The 24,349-nt window shown below is 44.9% G+C and overlaps 1 protein-coding gene across 1 annotated transcript in view; it reads right to left on the reverse strand.

Annotated features, from left to right (window-relative positions):
• Positions 1–24,349, reverse strand: part of CDHR2 (cadherin related family member 2) — a 62,660-nt gene that overhangs the window by 34,726 nt on the left and 3,585 nt on the right. The window contains exons 2-8 of the mRNA XM_078859637.1: positions 10,778–10,839; positions 9,738–9,800; positions 8,114–8,256; positions 5,925–5,993; positions 3,491–3,580; positions 3,305–3,391; positions 532–645 (exon numbers count right to left, since the gene is read on the reverse strand). Coding sequence (XP_078715763.1) covers positions 532–645; positions 3,305–3,391; positions 3,491–3,580; positions 5,925–5,993; positions 8,114–8,256; positions 9,738–9,800; positions 10,778–10,839 — 628 coding nt within the window. The remainder of the gene's footprint in view (positions 1–531; positions 646–3,304; positions 3,392–3,490; positions 3,581–5,924; positions 5,994–8,113; positions 8,257–9,737; positions 9,801–10,777; positions 10,840–24,349) is intronic.

A 24,349-nucleotide genomic window follows, 5' to 3' on the forward strand; every position in this document is an offset into this window, starting at 1 on the left:
GGTTTCAATTTAGAATAAAAAGTGCATAAGTCCAGTGGCTACCTAAGCAGTCAAAACCACGCTCCTCACTTATTATCAACCCTGCTACAGTTGTCTTATATTTTGTAAAGGAGACATATGTTAGTTAATGAGATTCAGCAACATCAGCAAGAAATGTGTTTCAACTTATTTCACATTTTACAGTAATCTCTATTTCAACCAACATTCCTTCGAAAACGAATTGTTTCTCAAATATCTCTTGATTAAAAATCATCCATTTCTGGAAAACAAAAACATCTTACATCCATATATTGTGAAGTGAATAAAACAGCTTACAGATTATTCATGAACACTCCCTTTTATCGGAAAGATGTAAACTATATTTAGTGGCTCCAAACAAGCGTCATTGCCTCAAATGTTTGCCTGGTATATTTATTTTTCCCCATTAAAGGACGGCGTTACAGACTCATCTGGTGAGGGCTTTGAGAATTGTGCCTGTGCACAACTGCCCAAGCGTCCCTTAATGTTTTAAGTGAACAAATTGTGACTCACCGAGGCATTGATCTTGATCTGATAGACAATGTTTTCAGCGTAATCAAGTGTTCCATTAATAAAGATATTTCCGTTGTTGGCATCTATTGTGAATATGTTTGTGCTTGGAACAACCTGGAAACAACAGCAGTAGGCACAGATGTAAGCATTGGCATTATTATTGTTTATTTCCATGTGCATTGAATATTGTGAATATATTGTACTTGTATATTGCGAATATTTGTGTTCGGAACAACCTGGAAACAACAGCAGCAGGCACAGATGTAAGCATTGCCAATATTATTGTTTGTTGCCATGTGCATTGTACTTACGATATATACTATATTGTACTTTAAGGCAATAATGCAATATGTATATCATAGTAGTGATATATAAATGTATGTGTGTTGAACTTCTTTGACACTGTACGTAGCCAACCATGCTAATCGGAGGTACGGGGGAAGGACAACAAACTAAACACAAAAATCAATTCTAAAGAAATTAGTTTAAGGCCGAGTTGACCTAAGGGGGGAGACATGATTGGTTCAAAATTTCGCCACCGTTATTGGTCGTGTAGAGCGCCTTGTCAGTTCACTGCTGGAAGAGGGCCCTCTATTAACCAAGCCAGACGTGCGGATTGTCTGTGACCATATTACATGCATGACCATACATGACCATTCTAGATTTGAAGCTTTCGTGACTGCAAGGATTCATATTCTTAGGTTTTTTCGGTAAAGTCACGTAGGTAAAACATCAAAATTGCAGCTAATCTGGCTGTGACGGTCCCACCTGATGACGGAGACTTGTGTTGCCTCCGAAACATCGTGATTTTTTATTTATTTATTTATTTTATTAATTTTGATGTTTTACCTACGTGACTTTACCGAAAAAACCTAAGAATATGAATACATACATGACCATATTGACATGTATGACCATACATGATGACACATATTGACATGTAATACATGTACGACCATACATGGCCATACATGACCGTGATTGACTGTGACCATATTTCACCAACATGCCAAGTGCGGGCTTGTGGAAGCGGGGAGCATAGTACAGTTCAGCAGTGGATTTTACTTCACCGGCTTCTGCTTCCCACAGCACCTTATAACACCTGTTATGCATTGCGGTCACCCATGCAGCCAACTATCCAAGGTCAACCCTGTTTGTCTTGAGGTCTTATGAGATTGGGTGAATTCTGGGTGATTTGGTCATCGGCATAAATAAGCTATGAGATGTTTTACTGACAATAAACTAAATATCACCGACACTGTTTTAAAACACACAGCAGTACAGTACTCTAATACTATTCATAGCTGTATGGAAATCGTGAATACAGTGCAATCATTTGCCCTTTTATTTTGACACAGCAATATCAGTGAAGTAATGCATTTATTGATGCCACAATTTTTCTCTTCCCAGTGTATCAGCTCTTATGGACCTTCGGGGCCAATGTGTTAAAGCAGGATGCGTTGAAGCAAGCGAACTCTGGACTGGTTTCAACATGCTGGTTGCTTATCAGCAGTGGGGTATGTTGTCATTAGTAACAGTGCCCTATTGTAGCACGTGTAAAGATGGGATTGCTTTTGTGTTAGTATATTTATTTATTACCCATGAAACCTCCAGATGATACATACCACACCAAATTTTGTACTTTTGTTATGTTTACATTTCATACTTTTTATATGCAATGTTATATGCTACGTTGTATTCAATTCATGTCAAAATCAAGAAATGTTAAATAATTATCCACGTCACATGAATTATATTGAAACACCGATGCTAAAAGCAAAGGTGCCGTCTGGCAATTGCTTGCTCACACTACTTCTGGAGGAAGAGCCTCCGCTACAGGGCGTTTGAGAGAACCCCCGAGAGAGGGTATTTTGCCTTCTCTTCCATGCTGGCGAGATGGCTTGGGAGAGATGGGAGTACCCACGGTTTTATCCCACCGCACGCAACGTAGTGTACCCATTTATAGTGTGGGTGCACAGAGGCAGAAGGTGGGGATGGAATTTCATTGTTTTTAACTGTCGCGGGGGATTTCTAACTGGCTACATTTAATGAATGTCTGCAAATGGCAACCAAAGGCGGCAAATGGGAACCAAAGGCGTCCAATAGGATGAGGTGGGGGGAATTGAGAAAGTTGTCCATTATTTCCTATACCCCAGATAGTGGGGAAAATTAATTGAAACGGCAAACTACAAATTACACGTCCGTTATAACAATGATAATAATTTCAAGTTGTAATGTGCCGCAAAGTATTTGCTTGTTCCCAAAGAGAGAGACCAACTCAGAGGCGCGAGGAACCGCAGACGAGCGGGAAAGTCAGCCAGGCGGTGAGCCGACATCAAATTCCCCTCCAAGTTCTGCAGTTTTGTATATTAATATTAATCGCGTTGCTAAGGAAACCGGAGCACCAACACGTGCGAAGGAGCAACACTCTATCCCACAGAGATGGAATAGGTGGATTCCACATTTGCTGTACCGCCTTCTCCTGACAAGCAAGGGTGTTGCACCTCGACAGCCACGGGAAGGAATTTTAACAATGTTTGTGTGATCCACCGACCCTCGCCTGCAAAGTGCTGGCTTACCACCCACATATATATTCTATCCATGACACCACGGCCGCATTGTGAAACACTAAAAATATATATTTTTAAATGTTGCTGATGAATACAAAATATTGATCGGGAAATTATGTGTATATACATTCTGTTTTATGGTGTTGTTCAAACAAGGCCAAGCAATATTTGTGCAATCGTGCGGTGTGAAAGGGTTAACTTGCCTCCATTTTGAAGCCAACTCTGCCAAAATTTCCACCATCTTTATCTTCAGCGGTGACGTAAAAAAAATTTTCATGTCCATATTCTTTCTGCGAATAAAAACATTTTTACACCGTTTAATGAAAACCATTACCGTATTCTAACTGGATAGATACAAATCTTGATGGTAATGTGATATCTGCCATTACCTCTGCTAAAGTAATTTGATACGGAAGCCCCTTGAACTCTGGAAAGTTGTCATTGGCATCCAAAACGATGATTGTCAGAACTCTGTTAGCCTAAAAAGTAAAAAACAAGCAACGCGATTAATATTTCACCATGAAAAGCAAACAAAACTTCACGTCCTTCCAGAATAATATACTCTACAGGAATCGCCAAGGCATATCATTATTGGGCTGAGGTTGAGGTGTGACGTCAGCACGGACTCAGTGTGACGTCATCACGCAGATGTGCACACTTGCAGTTGACCGTGCACCGGGCAGCAAGGAAAACTTAAAAAAATTAAATATCACGATAACATTATTCCGTTTTCTGTGTGCCACTTTTAACAAACTTTCACAAATCCATAATTTTAAAGCGGCGTGTAAGAATTTTGTATCCATTGAATGACGGTCGTCTATAGATGTGCATCCAAATTTTTTCTTTTTAAATCTACGACCTTTCCGGCTTCATTCACACTTCTTCACAGCTTACTTCATTGGCAGTCTACCCATAGGGATATCTTCTATGGATACATACATTTCCTCTCCCATCCCGTAAATACTCACGACCCTTGCTTCTAGAACCTTCTCGCCACCGTTACAAAGTAACCAAACTCCCGTCTAATCCCGTCTGAATCCACTTGCCAATCCAATGCTCGCCGGTGGAGCAGACCGTCAATTGTCAGTGGCCGTTTCGCCTGACCAATCAGGATTATACCGAAACAGCGATCAGTCAATGGGTTTTGAGATAATTAATAATAGATCGCATTTCACATCCGTTATGCAGGTAAGTCAGCATTCGGATGCTTTGCCAATGCGAGTTAACTTATGTTTTATTTGGCTTCAATGTTTACAATTCCGTGTGTATATGTGTAGTGCTCGACTTGACACGACAGCTTCTTGCTTTTCCTCTTTCTTTATTTCACCAATACCGATTAACATTCCTCCAGCTAACACCGATCAGCGTTTCTTCCGCGCGTTCTCCGCTCGTTCGCCAAGTTCCGCCAGCCTCGCTCGCTCCCCATCACTCCTCCTTCGACTCTCCTCTCTGCTCTCCCTGTCACACACAGCCGCTCTTTATCGGCTCTCCCGTCACACTCAGCCATATCTTTATCCGCTTCTCCGCTACTCTCCAGCCGCTCTCTGCTGGCTTCGCCGTCACACTCCAGCCGCTTCTGCTGGCTTCTCCATTTCTACCGTACACTTCTCTACTGCTACCGTACACTTCTCTACTGCTACCGTACACTTCTCTATTGCTACCGTACACTTCTCTATTCCCTCCGGCTCCGCTGTTTGGCTCTCACATCCTCCTTCACTCCCAGGCGCGAACTCTTCCCAGGCGCCAACTCTATTGTCCGCTTCCAAACCCCTTCTCTTTATCCCCCAGCCAATTAATCCAATCAATCGATGGCACCCCCGCGACGCCCGTCGCCCCTAGCCCCAACTGGCACCCGCCGTGTGTTCCCAGACAATGCGGTGCCACTTAGTGACAACAACTTCTCGGCCAATCAGCGCCCTCCGTCCTTAATTACTCCCTGCCACCTGCTACCGTCCTCAGACAGCGTGGCTCAATATCTCGACAACAACAACTCCCAGCCAATCAGCGCCCTGTGTCCTTATTTGCTCCCAACCCGTCTCTTGCCCTCTCCTAACACCTAGCAACAGCAACACCTCAATCTCGTTTGCTCCCACTGTACGCCGTGCGCGCGTACACCGACTTCAGCGTGTGACGCGTATCTCAGGCACTACATATGTATTAGCTTATGTGTAAATATTTATATGTGTATGCATGTCTTCCATATGAAGTCGGATGGCACATCAATATATTTCAATTAAACAATTGTTTGAGGAACACCTGGAAGAAACAGTACTGCACAATGTTTTTTTTCTGGACCAATTATTTCCGGCAGATCTTGATCAAAATGAAACGTCGGGTGATCAAACACAAGATGGTGTACAGTTTAAAAACGTTAAGTGACAATGAAAAGGAACATAGTGTCCCTTAAAAAAGTTTCAAATAGGGCATATTAACCACCATTGTATACGCATCAGAAACACGAACAATACACAGCGAACGCCTGACGTGTGCACATAAGCGCTTGATGATGGATGTATGGAATTAAAAGTAGAGAAACAGACAAGGGAAGGACCAGGCAAGAAGTGCAACCCAGGGACATGTTGACACTTTGCTTAAAAAGTGACCCTGGTCGATGGACAAGACTAGCGAGAGAATGGAAGATAAAGGAGGGAGTTTGATCGAGAGGATTGATGGCATCAGTTCACGCGCAGGAGCGACATGGATACATATTCTGATTCTCCTCCTGGATTGTGGCAGCACAGGACCATGAGGGATGGCAAATGGTGTAGCGAGGCCATCAGCAAGCAGTGGAGATGATGAGGAATTAAGAACATAAACACTTACGGTATAAACTCCATCTGTAATGATGGCTTCAATTGTAAACTGCTCATTCTTTTCCAGGGTAGCATATTCCTGTTGGGGATGTAAATCATTGAGCACACATTATTCATTCATGAAAATGGAATTAAAGCAAAACACTATTTATGATTATAATCACACCTTCCCAAATGTGGGATATACAGTACTATCGTGAAGTAATTTAATATGCTTGACAACAGTTACGCAAAACATGATAGATGTGTAATGGGTTCCGGAGATACTTGTAGAGGTAACTTCTTTATTACAATACAACACTCCAACAGTCCTGATACTCTGTTACAGCCTAGGTACACAGCCTAGGTACACAGCCTAGATACCCTACTCTGGCTACGTTCTGGGGTCCTCCGGCTACAATTACCCTAGGGGAGGCTATCTGACCCGACCCTGCCAAGGTGCGGGTCTGGACTCTGGCTTCCTCGGAACTCGCCCTTACAAGGACGTAGAGCCGGGAGTCCCAGAGTCCCACCACTGGCCCTCACAGCGTCCCGGCCCTTACAAGGACAAGCGGGACGAGGGGGTCCAGGGTCCTAAGCTGGCTGGCTGGCGGGTCTTGTGTCTTGAGCTGCGACTGGCCCCGATCGGCCAGGGAGCTGCCCTTTTATGCCTCGTCCCCAACGAGGGGTGGGGTTGTGTGCGCCCCCAGATATCCCACAGAGCACACACAGCCCCCCCGTTGGTGGCGCCAAGGGGCTTAAGTGTCTGGGGTGCCTGGGATCCTAGCGCCTGGCGCCGAGGGCTTATCTGCCTAGGATCCCAGAGCCCCCAGCAGCCCCTCCCCTCTTATGGCTGTCGCCTGATGAAGCTGGTTATAATAACTGGCCAAACGTCGTACTCGGATTGTAAATGTTGTGGCTTGGCTCTCCAACACACCGGTGTGCTGTACTAGTGACGAATTGGCACGTTCTGTTTACGTGATAACCCTTACGAGTTGGCTGTGTAAGGTGGTGGCGGGTTTTAACGACACATTTATATATTTACGCGATCTAACCCAAACAAACCTCTTATGGAGCACATATTTATCTCTCCATATTTATATTTTGACATTATATCAGCTGCATAGCCTTCTGGGAGTGCGTACTTTTCACTGCATTGCTTTAAAACAGGAGTCGGTGACCTGCGGCTCCGGAGCCTGCGGCTATTCAAGGGCTGCTTCGTGACGTTATTTATTAAGCACCACCGTCTCGTATTCACCACGTGCATTGTGGCTCTTCTTGTTACTTTGGTTGTCGACCCCTGGTTTAATACAAGCAAACTCTTCACAGCCCATATAAACGTTTTTGGGTTAGGTCGCGTTATTTATAAATGTGTCGTAACCCTCCACCACCCGACATGGCCAATCAACAAAAAAGTGTCACGTTGACAAAAGACAAATAGTTCACTACTTTAGCCCACCGGTGTGTTGAAGAGTGAATCCACAACATTTACAATTTTTTAGTACGCCATTCTGGCGATTTGCCTAGTGATGCTGGATGTAATTACCAGAAAAACGTCATACTCAAAAATTGTAAATGTTGTGGATTCACTCTGCAACACACCGGTGGGCTAAAGTAGTGAACTATTTGTTTTTTGTCAACGTGACACTTTTTTGCTGATTGGCCGTGTCGGGTGGTGGAGGGTTACGACACATTTTTTAATAAGGCGATCTAACCCAAAAACTTTATTATGGATAATATTGGTCGGGAAAGCCTACGTGTTAAACAAACTCTTCACTGGTTTTGACATTCATTGTCTCATTAGCAGAGTCAAGCTTGCTTAAACCAATGCTAGAGAACTGTCCGATCTTCATAGGCAAGGACCCTGTTAGATAATAAATGCAAAGTTCCTCTCTCAAGTTCATGGAAATATCCTTGGCCTTATATACATTAAATATATATTTTTTTATCTTCTGTTCGTGAATGCTTATAAATGGGCAGCCAAAAGCGAGGAACATGGCCAAAAGGATGAGGTGGGGGGCGGGGTGATTAAAAAATCTTGCTCATTGTTTAAACTGGCACGCCAGAAAACTGAACAGGTAACCGCTGGATTGTAAACAAGCAATCTATCACGGCAGAATCTCACTATAGTATAGTGCTTTAAAACTTTTTTAAAATGTAAACCTGAAATTTCAATTAGATTATAGCTATGCAATTGTGTTTCGGTAATTTAGTACTCACCTCGCGATCTATGGTGGACTTCAGAGTCACGACTCCCGTGGCACTATCGATAGTGAAGTAACGAGTCGCTTCAGACCCACTGAGGCTGTAGGTAATTACATCGCCTTCGTCATCTCGTGCTGACACCGTGAATACAACGGTGTCTACAGGAAGCATGCAGCAGAGAACGCAAAACATGAGAATGTATCTTTTAAACATCATGGACTGTACTTTTTTGTGAGCACTAATGTCTGACTTAAAACATATACTTTCTTTTCAGTGTATTGTTTATAAAAGCAGCATACACAAAATACGGCTCACAGAAGTTCCTCCACTAGAGACCACTCTCGACAGCCCATCGAGAGGGTATCTTGGCCTAGTCTCAGATGAAGTTGCCATACCACACTTTACCCCATCACACGCATCCTGCCGCCGTTAGACTACCCTAAACTATTTGTATTTCACCAGGTGAGGCCCACTGAGCTATATAGCTCTTGTACAAAAGTAACCTGGCCACAAATGATAGCTCAACGAAGTGGCTTATCATACGGAAATGGTATAGCAGCCAAATACTTTAAACGCATGTTTCTAAACGTGGAGGAAAAAACCGGAGGATCCGGAAAAAAATCTCCGTGCCCACGGGTTGAGAGAGAGAGAACACGCAAACTCCAAATATACAGCAGGCGTCAGGGTCAGGATCAAACCCACGACCTCCTCTATACCAGACTAATTGTGGTGCATACATTGATATACTGTTGGGTGGATGGACAGAGGTAAGGAGATTTAAGAAACTCGTACCATTATTTCAACCGCGGTGCCGGGAAATTGAATCAAACCAACGATCTCTGGATTTCAAAGTGCAGCGTGCCAACCATTGCACTACGACAGCACCTGAACGTACGAGATTCTTGACGCGCCCATACTGGGCATCCGTGATAAAGAGCTTTGTAGGTCATCAGATTCCTCCTGCAGTCTAAATAAAGATTCTGATCATTAGTGTACTGCAAACTTCCGTAAATTACCACAAAGGATCCCCCCTATCTGCAGCCTCCCCTCCTGAAACCTAGCCCACCCCCCCCAATGCCCCCCCTCCTCCTACCCATGCGGCCCCGCACTAATCGTGCCCCCCCCCCTTGCACCATTCAACACGTGGGGGGGGGGGGGGTCATAGGGGGGTGTTGGGAAAAATACGGGGGGGGGCTGAGGGAAAGGGGGTGTGGGTGAAGCGGGCCCTTTGTCGTACTTTGCATTTAATTTGCTATGTTTTGTGGTAATTAGTCGTTTAAACGTAATCCACTTTGAAGGTCATGTGATGCCAAGTGAGGGCGTAGCTAATCAAATAATTTAAGAAGAATAAACCTTTCCTCACAATTAGAATACTGTCAAATAAGGTGGAATATTTAAAATCTACAACTGAACATGTAAAATTTCAACTTTCCCCATGTGAAAAAGCGTTGATTTGATTGGCCAGTGTCGTACAGTATCAAGGGATATCGTTGCTTGTTTAGCTCACATCTGGTCACGAAGATGCTACGTTGGATTTGTGTAAAGTAGAGACAAGTGAACATGTTTTACTTCACTTGCAGTGTATAAATTAAATATGTAAACTATGAGAAATCCCATCACATAACTCAACAATACAAACCTTTTAGCGTGTTTTCAAGTATTTGAAACACCACGTCACCTGTAAACACTGGAGGAGTGTTACCTGTATAAAACAAAAACAAGATTTTTTGAGTATTTTGTGTTACCGTCATCACTGTTTTAGAAGTTATCTGCCCAGGGCCAGGTCCCAATGGCACAAGCCTCTTCTGTCCCATAGAATCCTGCACTCCATGAATCACCCCCACAAGACCACACTCCACACAGGACTAGAATCAGTGGCGCAACTACATCATCAGCTCAGGGGGGTTCGGGAATCGGCCAGGTGGAGCCCCAATATTTGATTTGTCTCGCACGGTCGCACCTCGGTTATATATATTGTCTGATGAAGCTGGTTGTAATTACTGGCGAAACGTCGTATTCAGTTTGTAAATGTTGTGGCTTCGCTCTCCAACACACCGGTGTGCTGTAATAGTGACGAATTGGCCACGTTATATTTACGTGACAACCCTTACTAGTTGGCTGTGTCGGGTGGTGGCGGGTATTAACGACACATTTATATATTTACGCGATCTGACCCAAAAAACCCTCTATTATGGATGATATTGATCGCGAAAGCCTCCGTGTTAAACTCCTTTTGCCTAATCACATCATGGCGCTCCTTATAGGGGCGCTTCGTCTTAGCAACATTTTTTTTAGTTCTTTTACACTTTTGTCCAAAACATAATCTCGTGGTGGTTGTAAAAAGAGGGCCCCAAGTCGTAGCTTTGGTCACGGCGGGGTGGGTGGGGGGATGGGGGGGCAAGGCACCCCCTGCCACCACACTAATTACGCTACTGACTAGAATTCTTGAACCGTAGCTGGGGGAGTATCGTTGAGGTGGTTTCCCCCATTTTGCTTTCTTCAGGAGTGTTTTATTATTCAGGTTGATACATATTACTGTACAATTTATAGTGTGTTGTTTATTTTGGTCACTTGGCATTTTCGATCTTTCGGCCTGCGCTCAGCAGATGCGATCAAAAAAAGTACACGTATTGAGAACGGTGCAGTAGCTTGATTTCAAATTGAATTAAAGGCGTTTACCTTTGACAAAATGAAGAAGGCAGGTTAATAAACAAATCCTAAGTGCAAGTGGCATGCCCGTCCTGGAAGAGAAGCACACGCGTGCACGAAACACAAAAACACAACATTAACTTTCAAAAGTTTTTTTTACTTTAGCAGTACTTTGAAAATACTGCACAATCAATCGGACATCTTCAGTCTGTCTGGTTTGGCTTTATATTAACAAAAGCAATGTCAGCCGACAACACGTTGGAACAGGAGGCACCAGACAAAATACAAGTGACATTATTGATATTCTCGCAGGGCTGCAAAGCTGAAACTTGGCACAGATAAGGTCGGACAAAAGTTCTAAATAAATTCAAGTTTGAATTCTGAGTGACCATACCATGTAATGTGTTTCCTTTGGTGTATGACGGTGAAGCCAATTGCAGTCAATACCCACTACCAGTTAGGAATATCATATACAATGTAGTTACTGCAATTATTATATTTATGTTATATAGTGTGAAATAATTGTTGAAATAACATTTACATAAAAGTGTAAATGTATACTGAGGTGTGCAGAAATTGAGTCCACTACAGTACTGTAAAAGGAGGATGGTGTGAGAATGATGGCAGGTTGGATGATGGATGGAAATGCCTTTGGAAAGCAACTCACCAAAATGAGAGCAGCTAAATGGGGGGGGGGGGGAGGGGTATGCCCAGAGGTCGCAAACGGGTTTTGTTTCCTTACCCGTACCCGTACCCGGCCGCACCAGGGTTGCAAACTGGTACCCGTACCCGGTCGGGTACGGGTAGCCGGGTATCGGGTAGGGTACGGGTATCGGATACCCGGTTGCGACCTCTGGGTATGCCTTAAGTAGATGGACTACAAAACTTATGCAGTCGTGTCCTGCATTTCTCCATGAATATTTACTATTTGGGAAGCCAGCTGGAGATGGTATTATACCGTACTCCATCCACCATGTCAATGTAAGAACTATAGAATATGCCAAATGGGAAGACATGCATAAATCAAACCAAACCACACACGTTTGATTTGCGCCGTGGCAGACGCACATGCATAGACTATAAATGTACATTTGTATCGGGTTGCTAACTTTAGAAATAATCACGTTCAATTTATATTCGGGCATTGAGTGCATACTAATTTATCGGTGACACTTTGTAGCAGTTCCCAGTCTCATGTATTTCACAGCACTGAGTGTACTCAGAATACAACAGTGTGCATTGTATAACTGTGGTGCCTAAATGGATGGTGCATCACGTCCCGTGCACCAACAAATGTGGGCGATGTGGCGATTGCCGCTATGTGCGGCGATCGCCTCTTGTGTCATCAAGAGAGACAAAAGCCATCGATCCGGCCCACTTCTCCGCAAGCGATGCGCGACGTGATGGACGGTGAGCACCCTTGCGTGCGCCACACCTGCATGTGCTTGTGCTCAAGAGGCCTCGACGATGCCCGCGGTGCAAACGAGCTCAATATCCTGCTCCCCGTTTGCGTACGGTGAGAGGGCAGCTCTTACCGAGTGTGGACATTCCTGGTCCTGTAGCCCAACGGGCATGTGTTTATCCATGCAGGAAATCATGAGACTCAAAGGTTTGGTTTTAAGGAGAGTTCTACATTGGGATATTTGGTCAATTCTCAGGGCGTGGTTTGTGAAGGTATATATTTTTTTTGGGGGGGGGTCCCCAATCCCCTGCAGCTTGCCCCCCACATATTCCTCCCCCCCCCCCCAGTGGGGGAATGGGGGGTGAGAAAATAGTTTTGGAGCTCAGCCTCGGATAGGGTCGGCTGAAATTAAGCCCTGCCAATTCCATTAAGGAGATGTTTCATGAGACAGTAAACCAGAGACTCCTTGAGAAACCCCACTCATTCAAGCGGATAACCCAAAGGTCCACACAAGATTGATTCACGAGCCCATTTTCTGTACTGTTATTGTCTGTTTATCCAGAGGGCCCATCGTATTTACGAGTTTCACGAACGGGCAAATGCACATTTTAGATTGTAACACGTGCTTAAGTTGTCGTTCGACGGGATTGTAGAGTCGCATGATCGTGATGAAACTCTGATGGATGAGATCATCATTGACAGCCCAGTAATTTTACTGGCTGTGTTGTTCTCATCTTAAATCTTTCGTTGGAAGGAAGGGGAAAGCAGAGACATCTCTCATATGGCTCAGCTGAGAAGAGCTGAGCCATCTCTCACCCTGTAGCTGAGGTTGCCATTTGAGGTACAAAAACAATCTGGATATATCATGGAAAGTGGAATATCTCACAATATATCAGACGAGGGGTACGCATAGTACCACTGTACTCACGAGTTGATTAGGGGTAGTCGATTTGGGAACGGTGTAGAACTAGCAAGAGTCACATTAGGTGAGTCATTCCTGTAATCCATTATTATTAGTCAGTTAGCCAGTCACTGAGTCAATACAATATGTGACTAGAACAGCAATCAGCAGGTTTTCCCTCCCATCTGTCTCGATCCCACTCAAGCTGATTGTGTTCCATTGCACAATGCGTGACAGCGAAAGGCAGTCACGTATGCTCTCGCTCCGATCTCATTGGAAGTTGCTGCCCAGGTGCCCGCTAGCGGGCAGCTTGAATCAGAATTGTTCAGAATTGGGGGGAGTGGGGGGGGGCATCAATGAGATCTTTAGAATGGGAAATTATGCGGCAAACATTGCTGCCGATGATTGCCAGTAATGATTGCCTTAAAATTGCCCTCGTGGATCGTGGTCTATTACAGACTTCCCAGGAGAGCCATCTCAAAACGAGGCCAATCCTCGATGGAAAAAAAAACCAGGACAGGCGGCACCTCTACCCAGAGGCAGGAAAAGAAAAATGGTTCCAAGAGGTGTGTGCCACCACATCCACACGGCACACGAGGTTGCCCGCGCTGTTCCTCTCATCCAGTTCCCCATATGCTGTTAGTCATTCCTTTATTTTGGGCAATTCCGGTAAAAACGTTCAGATATTATCGTTATCAAATGTTATTTTACACTTGTGAATTTCACACATACATACCTGTCAACCCCTTATCAGTGCCTACCTAATTACGGATCAATTCAGACCTTATTGGTCACCCCGTGCCCTTATAAATCTCAACGTTCATCCTACAAAGTCCCATCACAAGGGAGAAACACAAACAAATAGACAAAACATTTTTTTGCCCGCATTTCAAACGGCTGTATGCCGTATGGACCTGAAAAACTCAATTTCCCTGTTCAAGAATATGGGTAAACCGTATGGGTTGACAGGTATGTCCATAATCGGCATCATCACCCACGGTCTATCAACGGCTGGGTGAAGCCCCCCACACCCCAACTTCGCTGTCACCATCCCTCACAATAAATCCAGCAAGGCTCCTGCACATGAGCTAATCTCGTCACTGCACATGCGACGCAGGTGGTCGCCTCCCCGCGCACGTGTTCCTCTCCTGTGGCTGCCATTTTATCACCGATGACCCCCGTCGGCCAACGTCCCATCAAAGTGACTCTCCTCGATATCTCTGACTGGCATGATGATGTCTCTGACTTGCGTATCCTTAAGTGTAATTACCAGCACGCGTATTTCCATGGGTTTTTTTTTAGTACTTTTCAGATTTTATTAAAATATTTTTTTGCCAGTGTTCACGTTTCTGAGGTAAAAGGTACTGGTTGAAAACGTTCACCTTCAGGCAAAGTGGTATGTTGCTTTTCATGATCCACCTTGCTCTTGCTGGTCTCTTTATTTAATGTTGATTATAATCTGCCTTCATGGCTTGGATATATACAGTACGTGTGTGTTGTGCTGTTGTGTTCTCCCCACAATGCTTTTAATGTTTCTGAAAATGCACAAAAACACCCCATCACATTAAGTTTGGTTTGTCACCATTGGCTCAATTACAGGCCTAAAAATTACGAATATTGATTGTCTTTCATGCGACAAACACAGATCTCTGCGTTCCCAATTTAACTGTCTATAGATACAAATGTTAGAATAAGTTTTTCCCCTTTTATCTGGCAACAAAGAGGGGAAAGCTTATTCTCATATTTTGGTACTGGCAAAGGAGGTCCCATGATAAAAATGTTACTTGATAAGGTTTTTCAGGTTTTGTGAAAATCTCTTACGCAGTCATTCTCTGACTCCGGGAGTACTCTGAATTTATTGACTGGCTCATGGCATGATACTGATAATGGTGCAGGAATACGTTTGTCAAAAAAAACCCTCCATAAATATTGTATCAAAAAAATACTATTTAAATGGATATAGCATTTACATGTCATAAAAGCAGCTTTATGTCAATCCACTGAAGGATGATAGGCCCTCCCCTCGACATATTGGTCATGGGGTTTGACCATACTTCACCACGCTGGTCAGTGTGCGTCGGCGAAGGAAGCCAGTTCAGACATCGTTCGCCGTGTCTGTCTCTGCGTGCTAAAGATAAGCATGCGTATTACTCATCTGAATGTACCTCCGAAGGTTCATTGTTCATTATTGGGGTGGCCGTTAATGGCAGCAAAACAGAGCGGCATTGTCCTTGGTCAGCTATCCTCACACGAGCTTATGACAAGGCCTCACGCCAACGTATGGTGACTAACGACAGCTGGCACCGTAATAAAAAAAAATGTGGCAATCGCCTGTTTTGTTTAGAAATACTGGGTGTGCTCTTTGCTCCGGTGCACCATAAATGGTGAATGCGTGATGAGTATGCAACATCGACAAAACAAAAGCATCTAAAAATGTTCACGTAATGCCTAAAAGTTGTTTTCTGAATACACTCAATGGGCTTAGCTCGGGCACATGAGCATTGTTTCGTGATACTGTTGAACCTTTGTTAATGGTAAACGTACGATACTGAAAGATAGAAACATATACGAATTAAACTTTTTTTAAATAGAAAATATTCATATACAGTACTTTACTATGATTACGTGCCTTGATTACAGTAGTCATATAAATGGTATATTTATGAAGCAATATGTTTTAATCTTCAACCTTTACACTTTAACTGAAGGTGCACTGTTGTCACAGTAATGGTAACGCTTCTTACATTTCTTCGTAATTGTATTAACTTTCGTTTTCCTTTACCACAACATCATTACAAAGTCTACCATTTCTCACTTTGGGTAACATGTAGGCGCTATGCTAAATTCAAGTCATCTAACAAATGACAAAAATTATAATCATTTTAGTAATTCTGAAGAATACAAGGAACAAAACTAATTTGGAAACATATCACCTTGACATATCTTTCCCTCCACATAAAAAGTACGTAAATGCGTAGTATTTTTTACGTGGCAGGACACAAGGCCTTAATATTGGTGCAATATAAGCAAACTCTTAACCAGTTTTGATCAGACACTTTGTGCTGAATCGGGTCAAAAAAACATGTTCTGTTACATTTTATTTCAACGAACTAAACACTTTTCCTTGGCAATTGTCCTCTTTGTTGGCCAGAGATAAGCACGACTTTTTTCGGGCCAAAAAGGGAATATTCTCCAGTATACCACGTGAATGAGGATCGCCACCATCATTTGACAATCCGTACCTTTGTACAAAACCAGAGTATTACCACGTTCGACTACCTGTCCGCCTCTTACATGAACGTCGGAAAATACAGTAAACCCAGCGCATTTGCAAGCAAGACTCTTCAATAGCAATGGAAAACAAACTGAGAAAAATATATATTTGCACTGCATATACATTTCTTTGCACAAACAATTCAAATCCACAGAGTTCCATCCAGTACTTACATTATTTTTGGCCAAGTCTTGAGAGATCTATAGATAGGCTTTGGAGATGCGCGTCTCTCTCCGAGTTGAGATTTTTAAAAAGAAAAAACCCACACCAACACAAAAAGAACCCCGTCGCCCACTGAATTCACTCGAGCGGTGAGGTCCTCAACGTAGACGCGGTGGAGTGGCAAGGCGAGGTGTGGCGTTTAGTGTTTAATGAGTAACGGTGCGCGTCAGACGGCCCACAGAGTTCAAGGGTCCTTTCTCTAACCGCCCTCGGCTCAAAAAGGGGCCCTATCAAATCCCACAATGTTGAAATGCGCAAGAAAAAAAACCGCACGGGTTACAAGCACGCTTGCCTTGTGTCGTAAAAAAAAGGAATACCGCAGAACTGTGTTTTTTTTAGCGAAGTTCAAGAAGCCAAGAGATTGTTGGTAAGAGCGCGACTGAGAATCGTGGCAGTTGTTACCACTCTTAGTCTTAACCTGGTGCTGCGGACTTTAGACATTGAACCAGGAAATACATTCATTCATTCCTATTTTTTTTAATTGACTCTTAATCATTACACGGTTAACCAGATTAACTCGGGGGATAATACATAAAACCATAGTGAAATACATTACGACTGCGTGAGGACGTGACATATCAATAATCATCTGGATGGTTCGAAACGAATACGGCATTTGTTCTGCAAAACGACTTCAGTTATTAAGGGGCCGTCCATAAATGACGTCACACACCTGGGGGGGGGGGGGGTCAGACATTTGTGACGATGTGTGACGATCGGGGGGGGGGGGGAGAAATGTGACGTCACATCAAAATGCGCAACTTTATACTTAATTAAATAGACTTTTTAATAAATGTTTTCTCCTACAACATCAGAGTGCAGCGCCACATTAAATACGCACTACAATGACAATAGTTTAAGCGATTTGAAGCATGTTTCATTTTTTGGCGGGAGGGCAGAGCTTTGTGACGTCATATTTGAGGGGGGATCTGACTTTTTGTGACGTCGTGTGACAAGGGGGGGGGGGGGGGGTCAAAAATCGTCCAAAATCGCGTGACGTCATTTAGGGACGGCCCCTTATGTGACTAAACTGGGTTCTCAAGTGCAGCGATTTCCGAGTTGCAGTCCAACTGCCACTTTCCCAGAAGGTTAACATCGTAATCTAAAAGCTGAAAATGTAAAATGTATTTATGCTTCATTATAGACAGGAATTGGATTCACCTCATAAAAAAACCCAGTGATGACAAAGAACTCTGATGCTGAGAGTGAATGAGTATTATTTGGGTCTTTCGGTAAAGCCACGTAGATAGAAAAAATAATCTAAATAACAATATCACGACGTTTCGATCGCAACACAAGCAACCGTCTTCAGGTGAAAAAAAGAGGGGAATGATTGTTACATCCAAAAATGTTACAACTCGATACATAAAGCCAAGGTGACTTAGGGGATTATGTCCACTCCAGAGCCCTAAACGTGCACCACTCAGATTCCAGTTATAAATCCAGGAATGTGCCCCCAATAAAACACGGTTCTTCAATGTAGTGAGTTCCATGATGGTCTCAATTCAGTTAGTAGTTTACAAAAAACCCAATACACTTCTGGCAAATCTCCCGATGATGCTGGATGTAATTACCAGCGAAACGTATTCAAATTGTAAATGTTGTGGATTTACTCTCCAACACACAGGTGGGCTGAAGTAGTAATTGGCGCATTGTTTACGTGACAAACCTTACTGACGGTGTTGGGTGGTGGAGGGTTAGAACACATTTATACTTACGCGATCGAACCCAAAAAATTTTATTATGAATATTGGTCGCGAAAGCCTAGGTGTTATACCCAATACACTGTACTGTATTGTATGCAGAATAACTTAGTTTTTTTCACTTAATTTATCTTAGCGTACCTGTGGATAGTGTACAATATTGTATATTAATTAAGTTAAATATTCTAAACGCACTCCAAGCTGCTCTCATCTCTCATTATTTCAACCCCTCTTAAGTTTTTGTTTATACAAGTCAAAAAATGTTGGTGCATTAGTTAACACAAGGGGCGGGTTTCTTTTCTTTCATTTCAAACATCTCTATGACATCACCTAGCCTGCAGTTCTGTGAACACTTATAACCACAACACAAATGCCCCTTGAGTGTCAACTTCAATCTAGTGAATCTAACCTATATAAATAATGTTTTGTCTGTCTGTCTATCTGTCTGTCTGTCTATCTGTCTGTCTATCCGTCCGTCTGCGTACGCTCCCTTGCGGGGGATGTAGCTCTCGGACCGTGGGGTTCGCCGAGATTAAATTTTGCAGGTGGGCACGCCCCCGGCCCCGCGGTAAACTTAGGCATTTCCGATTTTTCGTCTCTAAACTTTAAATCGGACCGATTATCGATTTAGTGCGATTACGCTTTAATTATTTATTTAAAGCTTTATTTATTTATTTAATATCGCCGACCGGCGCGGACCACGGCGGTTGCCCCTGGCAACGGGTAGCAACAACTTCGCTGCGGGGTGGACGCCATTTTTAATTCCCGTTAAAAATATGCGCACGCATTAACACGCGACTCTGAGGTAAATTCATCAAAGTTTCACGTCCTCTTCACTCCCCCCCACCCCAATGTGTGCAATTACTATTATAGGGTCGGTAGATAATAAAATGATAGCGATTAGACAGTATTATTGTAGCGCGGGGGGGGGGGGGGTTAACGGCCCCAGTACCCAGCCTCAGCCGAGTGGGCAATCTAGGCGAGGCCGGAGGCTCTGCACGGTACTAGGCCTCGACACGCAAGTCTGTCAGGCGTCGACTTTGTGGTATAAACTCGATATACCCAGCGTTGCCCGGGGGAAAAATACATTTAAAATCTTCTAAAAACTTTAAAACATAACATCCCAATGAAAATACAACTGTGTAATTAAAACTCTAAACCCGACCGCGCCAAGAATCGATTCTCTGAATCGCGAAAAGGAATCGAAGGTTATAGATTCATTTAGAATCGCCTTATTTCCGTTTAATATTAGTTGGTTATAGAGTTGATATAAACTGCTACGAATGGGAAATATCCGGCGTTGACCGGGGCAAAAATATAATTAAAAACTCCTGAAAACTTTAAAACATAACATAACAATGAAAATAAAACTCTGTAATTAAAAATGGAAACCTCCTATGCGCCAGGAATCGATTCTTTGAATCGCGCAAAGGAATCATCGAAGGTTGTAGATTCCTTTAGGATCGCCCTTACCATGTGGTGAGGGAGAGTGGTGAGCGAGGGAGAGTGGTGAGCGAGGGAGAGTGGTGAGCGAGGGAGAGTGGTGAGCGAGGGAGAGTGGTGAGCGAGGGAGAGTGGTGAGCGAGGGAGAGTGGTGAGCGAGGGAGAGTGGTGAGCGAGGGAGAGTGGTGAGCGAGGGAGAGTGGTGAGCGAGGGAGAGTGGTGAGCGAGGGAGAGTGGTGAGCGAGGGAGAGTGGTGAGCGAGGGAGAGTGGTGAGTGAGGGAGAGAGTGAGTGGTGAGGGTGAGTGGTGAGGGTGAGTGGTGAGTGGTGAGGGTGAGTGGTGAGTGGTGAGGGTGAGTGGTGAGGGTGAGGTTGAGTGGTGAGGGTGAGTGGTGAGGGTGAGTGGTGATTGGTGAGGGTGAGGTTGAGTGGGGAGGGTGAGTGGCGGTTGTTAGTGGTGATTAGTGAGGGGTGAGTGGTGAGGGTGAGCGTGAGTGGTGAGGGTGAGGTTAAGTGGTGAGCAGTGAGGGTGAGTGGTGATTGGTGAGGGTGTAATTGGTGAGGATGAGTGGTGAGGGTGAGTAGTGAGGGTGAGTGGTTGTTGTGAGGGTGAGTGGTTGTTGTGAGGGTGAGTGGTGAGGGTGAGTGGTAAGAGTGAGTGGTGAGGGTGAGTGACGGTTGTGAGAGGTGATTAGTGAGAGGTGAGGGTGAGGGTTAGTGGTGAGCATGAGTGGTGAGGGTGAGTGTTGAGCGTGAGTGGTGAGGGTGAGTGGTGATTGTTGAGGGTGTGATTGGTGAGGATGAGTGGTGAGTAGTGAGGGTGAGTGGTGAGGGTGAGTGGTGAGTGGTGAGGGTGAGTGGCGGTTGTGAGTGGTGATTAGTGAGGGGTGATTGGTGAGGGTGAGCGTGAGTGGTTAGGGTGAGTGGTGAGAGTGAGCGGTGAGGGTGAGCAGTGAGGGTGAGTGGTGATTGGTGAGGGTGTGATTGGTGAGGATGAGTGGTGAGTGGTGAGGGTGAGTGGTGAGGGTGAGTGTTGAGGGTGAGTGGTGAGTGGTTAGGGTGAGTAGTGAGGGTGAGTGGTGAGCGTGAGTGGTGAGTGGTGAGGGAGAGTGGTGAGGGAGAGTGGTGAGGGAGAGTGGTGAGGGAGAGTAGTGAGTGGTGAGGGTGAGTGGTAAGTGGTGAGGGTGAGTGGTGATTGGTGAGGGAGAGTGGTGAGGGAGAGTGGTGAGGGAGAGTGGTGAGGGAGAGTGGTGAGGGTGAGTAGTGAGTGGTGAGGGTGAGTGGTAAGTGGTGAGGGTGAGTGGTGATTGGTGAGGGTGAGTGGTGAGGGTGAGTGGGGAGGGTGAGTGGCGGTTGTTAGTGGTGATTAGTGAGGGGTGAGTGGTGAGGGTGAGCGTGAGTGGTGAGGTTGAGTGGTGAGCAGTGAGGGTGAGTGGTGATTGGTGAGGGTGTGATTGGTGAGGATGAGTGGTGAGGGTGAGTAGTGAGGGTGAGTGGTTGTTGTGAGGGTGAGTGGTTGTTGTGAGGGTGCGTGGTGAGGGTGAGTGGTAAGAGTGAGTGGTAAGGGTGAGTGGCGGTTGTGAGAGGTGATTAGTGAGTGGTGAGGGTGAGTGGTGAGGGTTAGTGGTGAGGGTGAGTGGCGGTTGTGAGTGGTGATTAGTGAGGGGTGAGTGGTGAGGGTGAGCATGAGTGGTGAGGGTGAGTGGTGAGGGTGAGCCGTGAGGGTGAGCAGTGAGGGTGAGTGGTGATTGGTGAGGATGTGATTGGTGAGGATGAGTGGTGAGTGGTCAGGGTGAGTGGTGAGCGGTGAGGGTGAGTGTTGAGGGTGAGTGGTGAGCGGTGAGGGTGAGTGTTGAGGGTGAGTGGTGAGTAGTGAGGGTGAGTGGTGAGCGTGACTGGTGAGTGGTGAGGGTGAGTGGTGAGGGAGAGTGGTGAGGGAAAGTGGTGAGGGTGAATGGTGAGGGTGAGTGTGAATGGTGAGGGTGATTGGTGAGGGTGAGTGGTGAGGGTGAGTGGGGAGGGTGAGTGGCAGTTGTGAGTGGTGATTAGTGAGAGGTGAGTGGTGAGGGTGAGCGTGAGTGGTGAGGGTGAGGTTGAGTGGTGAGCGGTGAGGGTGAGCAGTGAGGGTGAGTGGTGATTGGTGAGGGTGTGATTGGTGAGGATGAGTGGTGAGGGTGAGTAGTGAGGGTGAGTGACGGTTGTGAGAGGTGATTAGTGAGTGGTGAGGGTGAGTGGCAAGTGGTGAGGGTGAGTGGTGATTGGTGAGAAGGTGTGATTGGTGAGGATTAGTGGTGAGTGGTGAGGGTGAGTAGTGAGGGTGAGTGCTGAGGCTGAATGGTGAGGGTGAATGGTGAGAGTGAGTGGTGAGTGGTGAGGGAGAGTGGTGAGTGAGAGTGGTGAGGGTTAGTGGTGAGGGTTAGTGGTGAGAGTGAGTGGTGAGGGTGAGTGGTGATTGGTGAGTGGTGAGGGTGAGTGGTGAGGGTGAGTGGTGAGGGTGAGTGGTGAGGGAGATTGGTGAGGGAGGTTGGTGAGTGGTGAGTTGTGAGGGTGAATGGTGAATAGTGAGTGGGAGTGGTGAGTGGTGAGGATGAGTGGTAAGGGTGAGTTGTGAGTGGTGAATGGTGAGGGTGAATGATGAGTACAGTCAATATGCACTGCTGTTATCATACCAGGTACCACCACCACAATATGTACTCCTCTCATCATAGCAGATACCACCACAGCAGTATGCACTGCTGTAATCATAGCAGGTTCCACCACAATATGCACTGCTGTCATCATAACAGGTACCAACACAGCAGTATGCACTGCTGTAGTGATAGCAGGTACGACCTCAGTCGGTATACACTGATGTAGCGATAGTAGATACTGCTATCGAGTTGGTAGATACCACTATAGTAAATACTAAAACAGTCAGTATATACCGCTACAGTCAGTCAATACTGCTACAGTCAGTATATACTACTATACAGTCAGTACATACTACCACGGTGAGTAGCTACTAGAGTCAGTAGATACTATTATAGAGTGAGTAGATACTGCTATAGATTTTGTAGTTACTACTATAGTCAGTGGATACAACTATAGAGTCAGCAGATACTATACAGTTAGTCGTTACGAGTATATAGTCGGTAGATACTACTGTAGGCCCAGTAAATACTATTATGGTCAGTAGTTATTACAGTCACTAAATACTACTACACAGTCAGTAGCTACTACTGGCTCAGTAGATACTACGGTACAGTCAGTAGATACTACTACAGAGTCAATAGATACCACTTCCTCTGTTGTATGTAAGGTGTTGTTAGTATATATACCTACGAGGGGTAAAGATATTTTTTGAGGGGGGGGGGGAGACCGCAATTTTCGGAAACCTTTTGACATCAACTATTTACCCCACACTTTCTACAACTTTTTGGACTTGTGAAAGCCTCTTATATATTTGTTGGTGGAGAAATGTACAAACAGCCCACCGGGCTTTGACAATACCTTAGTATCTGTGTATATATATGTAAGGTTTTTAAGAAATATATTTTTCACCCGGGCAAAGCCGGGTACTTCCGCTAGTGATCAATAAAAGCAGAGCGTATGTTTTCTCATTCTGCGTGGTGATAAACATTTGCTTAAAGTTTAACATGGCGTCGTGCCCCCCGAATCTCTGAATTTTCGTGGGGCCCCCTCTTCGATAAATCTCTGAGCTATACCCCCTTTGGTCATGCGCAGGACCCAGATCGATTGTTGCATCGCAAGGCCTTGAGAGATGGCAACGGCTTTGGGGAAGCATTCATCCAGCAGTGTATAGATCATGGCTGATGGTGATACCAACGTGCACGAATTACTGGTTACTGCAGAGGCCGTTCCTGAAATACTATTATCTCAACTACTTCATGAATACGATTTTTTTAAATCACGAAACTAAACAAAATATCTCGCCAGAGTATTGTTCCTTGGACATCCTAGGCACTCGGGATGAGTTTCAGGTTTTTAGGATTAAACTGTGATTCATTCAATTCTGGGTCCAACCATATGAATGTAGAATGAGTTACCTGTCAACAGTTGTGTAGCTACTGGTGGATTTTGCCATCACTTGACACTTGTAAACAATGTACTCTGTACAGAATACCCTCAGTTTTCCAAGGTAATGCGGGCAGAGTTGGCATGGATACAGCAAGAACACAGATGATTGTAAAACAACGTTTTAAACGATTCTAGATTTGAAGCTTTCGTGACTGCAAGGAATCATCTTCTTAGGTTTTTTCGGTAAAGTCACGTAGGTAAAACATCAAAATGAATGAAAATAAAATAAAATAAAATCAAAAATCACGACGTTTCGGAGGCAACACAAGTCTCCGTCATCAGGTGGGACCGTCACAGCCAGATTAGCTGCATCAAGTGAGGCAATGATTCAAGATGTAATCCCTTAAAAGCGAGTTGAGGGGGGGAGGAGAGGGAGGGGGAGCTCATCAGACTATGGTAGCCAATGAATGGAACGTATCGGGAGGGAGGGGGGGCGAGGCCAAAAGGGTGGGCGACGGCGTGCAAGCGATTGTGCGCAAGCGGCTAATTATTGCACACGCCAACACAATGGAGCGATTATGCGCAAGCGGCCAACTGCCGCACACGCCAACACAATGGGCAGAGAGGGGGAGGGAAGCTCT

This window comes from Lampetra fluviatilis, chromosome 9, assembly GCF_964198595.1.
Source record: "Lampetra fluviatilis chromosome 9, kcLamFluv1.1, whole genome shotgun sequence".
Lineage (NCBI taxonomy): Eukaryota > Metazoa > Chordata > Hyperoartia > Petromyzontiformes > Petromyzontidae > Lampetra > Lampetra fluviatilis.